We start from the raw sequence: 7207 nt of genomic DNA, 5'->3' as shown, positions 1-7207 counted from the left end.
TTTTATAAGGCCTACTTTGGAGAGAGAGAGAGAGAGAGAGAGAGAGAGAGAGAGAGAGTTTTTTTTTTTTTTTTTTGACAGAGTCTCCCTCTGTTACCCAGGCTGGAGTACACTGGTATGGTCTCAGCTCACTGCAGCCTGTGCCTCCCGGGTTCAAGCGATTCTCCTGCCTCAGCCTCCCAAGTAGCTGGGATTACAGGTGCACACCACCACACCTAACTAATTTTTGTATTTTTAGTAGAGACAGGCTGGTCTCGAACTCCTGACCTCAAGTGAATCCCCCGCCTCGGCCTCCCAAAGTGCTAGGATTACCTGCATGAGCCAACATGCCCGGCCAAAAATAAAATTTTAAATTTTGAATTGTTCGAAATACATAAAGGAAGAACAGAGGTGCTGGCATCAGATGGACCTAGGTTTGTCCTTTTGCCAGCTCTATAGGTCAGAAGCTATGTGGCCTTACTCACTTACCTTCATGGCTTCAGTTTCTTTATTTACAACAATGGGATTAAAAATGCAAAGTGGCAGTGATGATTAATAAAGTAATTTAAATTCCCCTCATCTATGCTCCCATATGAGCCAGTCACTGCCTTTAACTCAGCTTTTAATCACACTGATCTCTCAATCACTGATATACTTTCTCTCTCTCTAGACTGTAAGTTCTTTGAGGACAGGTCCTATGAATTATTCTACCACTCTAGCACCTAGCACAGTGCCTAGCACACTGTAGGTGATAAATCAATCATAATTTCCCTTCACCCCCAAAAGTGGTTTAGAAGTGAAGATAAAATTCCAAACGAAATTCAGTGATTTTCAAAGTAGCCACCTTGACTCTCTGAGTTGTCGCATACTAATGATGATGACATTTAAGAATAACAGTTTCCATGTATTCAGAACCTACCAGGTATGTGACAAGCACTTTTAATAATATTATCTTAATCCTTGAAACAACTTTGCAAAATATTACTGTATTGAAAATCAATAAATTGATACTGAGTGGGGTTAAATAAGTTACCAATATATTAAAATGTACAATAAAGAAAGTAATCCGTACAGGACTAAACATAGCCATAGAAATCCACAGAAAGGCCTACTTAGTATGAGATAAACATGGCATTTCAAAGTAATGCCATAGAAAGTATTTAATAAATAGTAAAAAATGAAAAAGATGGACTATTTAATCAATGGCACTTAATATCTCCACTGAAAAATATAAATGACCTAATTAAAATAGAAAAATATACTTTTTTTTTTTGAGACAGGATCTTACTTTGTTGCCCAGGCTGCAGTGCAATGTCATGATCACAGCTTGCTGCAGTCTCAAGCTTCCAGACTCATGCGATCCTCCCACTTCCGCCTCCTCTGTAGCAGGGACCACAGGCAGGTACACAATGCCCGGCTAATTTTATATAAAAAATTTTTTGTAGAGATGAGGTCTCACCATGTTGCCCAGGCTGGTCTCAAACTCCTGGGCTCAAATGATCCACCAGCCTGAGCTGGGATTACAGGAGTGAGCCACTCTGCCGGGCCAGATTTTCAGTTTTACTCCAGGATCCTGACCTTAATTTGGGCCCCATTCAAACCATCCTCCAGACTGACCTTTAACTAGCTGTGAGTAAAATTACTGACCCACTGGCTACAAAGTTAACCGATGGAAATTAAAAAGCAACTAAGCAATCATAATCTTCACACATTTAAAAAATTTTTTGTTCCTTGCCTAAAACACTGCTACCAACAATAGCATGCCATGTCAAATCCAACCTTTCTGGACTGGTTTTGGTCTGGGACAGAAGGCAACAAACACTGGGATAAGATCCACATTAGTAATGCTTCATCAATATTAGAGCAGGGCCAGAAGCAAGTATCCTGTCTCCCAGGGAACTTTTTTCACGCTCCCACCTACTCCCCCAAAAGGGAACTCAGAATAATAAAAATATTTGTTACTGTTTATTATGCACTTACCATGAGCCAGGCACTGTGGTATCTTAGTTATTTTGTTTAAATCCTCACAACAACCCATGAGGTATTATTATCCCCATTTTATATAAGAATAAATTGAGATTTAAACGCTCCCCCACCAGCCGTAAATCATAAGGCATCCAAATCACAAATTTTGCTCCATTCTGTTTCTTCTTGAATTACTTTTTTGATGTGGTCTTTGCAAAACAAGCAGTATTTTTGACATAACATCTAAATTTTAGGAACTTGTCATTAAATAAATTTGTTTCTATAGTGCTATGTATTTTTCAAAGTCCTTCAACTTTTTTTTTTTCTATTTGCCCCTCAATCAACCCTGAGATACCTCACAAAGCAGTACTTAATCTCATTTTAGGGGTGAGGATCCAATGATCCAGCAGGCATAGGTGAGCCCTTCTTCTAATCCCTGCAGAAGCAATTCTCAAACTCCTCAAATGTTTCATCCGATCTAACCACCTTACACTAAACTGACAACTCTGCCACCAACTTTACAGAGAAAACAGAAGGCATCAGGTGTAAATTCCTTCTTTTTCTCTCTGCCCTACCTCACACCTGAGCTTATGATTATCCATAATCTTTTTTTTTTTTTTTTTTTTTACCTCGTCAGGAGTCACAGACAAAGGATTCATTCTTCTATCCCCACAACTAATACATGCCCAGGATCCCATTTCTATCTATTCGAAGTTACTCTACCAGTGAGTTATCTTCTCCTTTTTCTGTTCCTTCAACCTCTCCCTCTCCACTGGCTGATGTCCCTCACAGGACCAACATGCATGTGCAGTACTTGCTTCCACCTGAAAACAGAACAAAAGACTCTCTTATCCCACATTCTTCTGTAGCCACTGCCCTGACCCTTTCTTCCTTCTGAGTTAAGGTCCTCGAAAGTATAATAATTTAGACTGGATACCTCCTTTAACTTAACTCCTAGTCACTGAAACATGGATTCTGCCCTCATTGCCTCACAGAAACTGCTCTCCCTAAGGTCATTAATGAGTCTTTCAACACCAAATCTACATGCCACTTTTCAATTACCAAATCTTTATCCTGATCCAAACCTTTTCTTTCTTACTTCATTTTATTCCACAAGAAAACATTGGAAAATATGAAACTTTTTCTTGACTCCAGTATCCAAATCTGCTGGACTCCAAAACTCATGCTCTTAACCATTATGCAGTACCATCTGTAGTTAACCATAAAGTTATCTGATCTCCTTTTCTATTTCAGCCAGTCAGTCACCAAATCCCAGTGAACAAATGATAAATTTCCTAAATGTCTCTGGAAGTGGTTTCCTATGGATGACTCCCAGACACCCAATTTAGAAACTTTATGATTATTTTGAAGTCCAATCTGGATTTACTCCTTAAAAACAAAGCTCAGAACATATCACAGGGAACAATTACCCCTCTCTTCAGTGACTCCCCTTTCTGGGGACATATTCAACACTACTTTAAAATCCACAGAATTCTTCAAGTGGAAGGGGGTGTGATGAGAAAGAGAGGCTGAGTGGCTTATTCACTGTCAGTCTAACACAGGACGGGGAATCAACAGTCTAATATCTGTGGGGAGACGTTTTCTTTTTAAGTGTCTATAGATTATTTGTAAAGGTCGGTTTCTTCAGTTTGCACCCTGGCCTTAGTGACTTCAGATTTAAATGGGTTCTCTTTTGCAACTGTGAGAGCATTAAATAAATCAGCAACTATTAGCACCCAAGGAAGCTAACTAATCCTCGCCCACAGAAGGTCCGTGGTGCCGACCCTTCTTAGCTCCTACCAGATCCTTCCTTAGCGGTCCAAGGAAGCCAGGTCGTCAGTCCCCACAGACTCACCTCTTAGAGATTTCTCAACTACGAGGACTTAGGCAAGGTTTCCCTTCTGACTGAAAGGCTTGTAGAAACGTGACAACCCGCCTTCTCTAACACACATTTCTGAGGCAAACGGAACGCAGGACAATCAAAGAAAGGTCAGCCGCAAGCGAACTTAGCACTGGCTACACCCTCCTCAATTCTGGTTGGCGAGATGCGCTCTTCCCGGAAGTGACGCACAAGCGCCGGCGGAAGGGGAAGTCCAGGAGCATGGGTGATTTTTCTCCCTACTGAGGTGCATGAGGGGTGTACTATGCTAACCAAGGGGAGGCTCACAACCGTGACAGACTGCCATTCCTGATCTTTTCTGGCTATGGGCCCCCGGAACCGCGGACGTCGGGCAGGCGCGGTACAGAGCACCAACGACAGCAGCGCCCTCAGCAAGCGTTCCCTGGCCGCGCGCGGGTACGTGCAGGACCCCTTTGCCGCGTTGCTGGTTCCGGGCGCGGCGCGCCGCGCACCGCTCATTCACCGAGGCTACTACATCCGCGCACGCGCCGTGAGGCACTGCGTGCGCGCCTTCTTGGAGCAGACTGGCGCGCTCCACGCCGCGCGTCGCGCGCAGATCTTGTCTCTAGGCGCCGGCTTCGACTCGCTCTATTTTCGCTTGAAAACTGCGGGCCGCCTGGCCCGGGCTGCAGTCTGGGAGGTGGATTTTCCGAACGTGGCGCGGCGCAAAGCAGAGAAGATTGGAGAGACGCCAGAGCTGTGCGCGTTAACCGGGCCTTTCCAGCGTGGGGAGCCAGCGTCAGCGCTGTGCTTTGAAAGCGCAGACTATTGCATCCTGGGCCTGGACCTGCGGCAGCTCCAGCGAGTGGACGAGGCCCTGGGCGCCGCGGGGCTCGACGCAGCCTCACCCACTCTGCTCCTGGCCGAGGCGGTGCTGACCTACCTCGAGACGGAGAGTGCCGCAGCCCTCATCGCCTGGGCAGCGCAGCGTTTTCCTAATGCCCTTTTCGTGGTCTATGAGCAGATGAGGCCTCAAGACGCCTTTGGCCAGTTCATGCTGCAACATTTTCGGCAGCTAAACTCCCCTCTGCATGGCCTGGAGCGCTTTCCTGACGTGGAGGCGCAGCGGCGCCGCTTCCTTCAAGCTGGCTGGACTGCCTGTGGTGCCGTGGACATGAATGAATTCTATCGCTGCTTTCTCCCCGCAGAAGAGCGCCGGCGGGTGGAAAATATTGAACCCTTTGACGAATTTGAGGAGTGGCATCTGAAGTGCGCCCATTATTTCATTCTGGCAGCTTCTAGGGGAGACATCCTCTCCCACACCCTAGTGTTTCCATCTTCAGAGGCATTTCCTCGCCTAAATCCTGCTTCGCCTTCGGGGGTATTCCCTGCCAGTGTAGTCAGTAGCGAGGGCCAGGTCCCAAATCTGAAGAGATACGGCCACGCCTCTGTCCTCTTGAGCCCGGACGTAATTCTCAGTGCAGGAGGATTTGGAGAGCAGGAGGGGCGGCACTGCCGAGTGAGCCAGTTTCACTTGCTCTCAAGAGATGGTGACTCGGAATGGAAAGGCAGCCAAATAGGCGATTGTGGGACTGGAGTTCAGTGGGATGGACGCCTTTATCACACCATGACAAGACTCTCAGAGAGTCGGGTTCTGGTTCTGGGAGGGAGACTGTCCCCAGTAAGTCCAGCCTTAGGGGTTCTCCAGCTTCATTTTTGTAATAGTGAGGATAATAACACTCAGGACCTGAAAGTGACAATAACAAAGGCCGGCCCAAGGAACGATTCCACTTTGTCTTGTTGGCGGCATTCAACAACAGAAGTGTCCTATCAGAATCAGGAATATTTGTTTGTGTATGGGGGTCGAAGTGTGGTGGAACCTGTACTAAGTGACTGGCATTTCCTACATGTAGAGACAATGGCTTGGGTCAGGATCCCAGTGGAGGGAGAAGTGCCTGAAGCCCGGCATTCTCACAGTGCCTGCACTTGGCAAGGGGGAGCCCTTATTGCTGGAGGTCTCGGGGCTTCTGAGGAGCCATTGAACTCTGTGCTCTTTCTGAGACCAACCTCTTGTGGATTCCTCTGGGAGTCAATAGATATCCAGCCTCCCATTACCCCAAGGTACTCCCACACAGCTCATGTGCTCAATGGAAAGCTGTTACTGGTTGGAGGAGTCTGGATTCATTCCTCCTCATTTCCTGGAGTGACTGTTATCAATTTGACTACAGGATTGAGCTCTGAGTATGCGATTGACACAACCTATGTGCCATGGCCATTAATGTTACACAACCATACGAGTATCCTCCTTCCTGAAGAGCAACAGCTTCTGCTCCTTGGAGGTGGTGGGAACTGCTTTTCCTTTGGTACCTACTTCAACCCCCATGCAGTCACATTAGACCTTTCTTCCTTAAGTGCTGGGCAGGAAGGACTGGACTCATATTCAGGACCCACGAAAGTAGACAATAAAGTTTTCCACAAATAGGACAACCCTGTAGCTATAGGACCCTGTAGCTATAGATATTGCCACTCCTCCCTTCCCCATCCTTTTTTCCCCTTAGCACTATTCAGTGCTAAAAGTGAAAAAGGTTGGTAAAATACCTACAAACAATCATTACAGAAAACAGCTGAAGACAGTGACCATGCAGTCCGAGAGTAGTATTGGTCTTCCTCTAATTTTCTAATATAAGTTTATTTATTGAGTTACAGTGGTCTTTAGTAAAATAAAAAAAATGTCCCAATCCCAGGCCTTGTGATTTGAGATGGTACCTTAGGAAAAGTTTCATTCAGATCCTTGGTTGAATATAGTTGAAGGAGCATAGTATTGACCTAATTCTTCATGTAGGAAACCTGAAATGAACACAGTCACAGTTTGATTAAAACATTGTCCTGTTTATTGCAACAGAAAACTTGAATAGTTTTAACAACAGGAAACACTTGTAGGACTTTCTTTAACAACATACTTTTTAAATGTTTTGCTATTGGTTCCATATTTATTTAGATTTATAAGTGCCAATAAAGCAAATGTTTGATGCCTCAATTCATTTTGCACGGGCCATAATGTTTTGTTCCAGGTATACTCTCCACCTTTCACTGTTCTGTGCTCCAAGAGGCTGACCTTTATGGACTATATCAAGGAGCTCTCTTTACTTTTTGATTGAATTCCACCAGTCAGAGGCACCAGAGGGGAACAGGGGCAAGAAGAAGAGTGAGTTGGTATTTATTCACAATTCCTCCCCTGCTGGTTTGCAAGTTGGCAGTGGCAGCATTCTTCTGTCAAAGGCTACGGCTTCTGTCATGTAATCCTTTCCTGTAAGATAGAGTTCTAATTCTGCATCACCCCAGGTTTCAGTAAATGTTCGTTTACTTCACCTCTTCAGGCCTAGGAGTTGTGATGGCTCTTTGCTAGACCTGAACTGTACTGTC

The 7207-nt window shown here is 45.2% G+C and overlaps 1 protein-coding gene across 1 annotated transcript; it reads left to right on the top strand.

Annotated features, from left to right (window-relative positions):
- The first annotated feature begins 3948 nt into the window (after positions 1-3948).
- LCMT2 (leucine carboxyl methyltransferase 2) lies at positions 3949-6821 on the top strand. Its single transcript, XM_025390763.1, has one exon. The coding sequence runs from the start codon at positions 4149-4151 to the stop codon at positions 6264-6266; it is 2118 nt and encodes a 705-aa protein (XP_025246548.1). The 5' UTR covers positions 3949-4148; the 3' UTR covers positions 6267-6821.
- Positions 6822-7207: the final 386 nt, after the last annotated feature.

Source organism: Theropithecus gelada, chromosome 7a, assembly GCF_003255815.1.
Source record: "Theropithecus gelada isolate Dixy chromosome 7a, Tgel_1.0, whole genome shotgun sequence".
Classification (NCBI taxonomy): Eukaryota; Metazoa; Chordata; class Mammalia; order Primates; family Cercopithecidae; genus Theropithecus; species Theropithecus gelada.
Note: the sequence above shows the minus strand (reverse complement) of the source record. Positions and strands in the feature narration are given on the sequence as shown.

Bases quoted from the DNA above. Each gene is read 5' to 3' on its own strand.
- LCMT2 (XM_025390763.1), top strand. From the start codon at position 4,149: ATGGGCCCCCGGAACCGCGGACGTCGGGCAGGCGCGGTACAGAGCACC.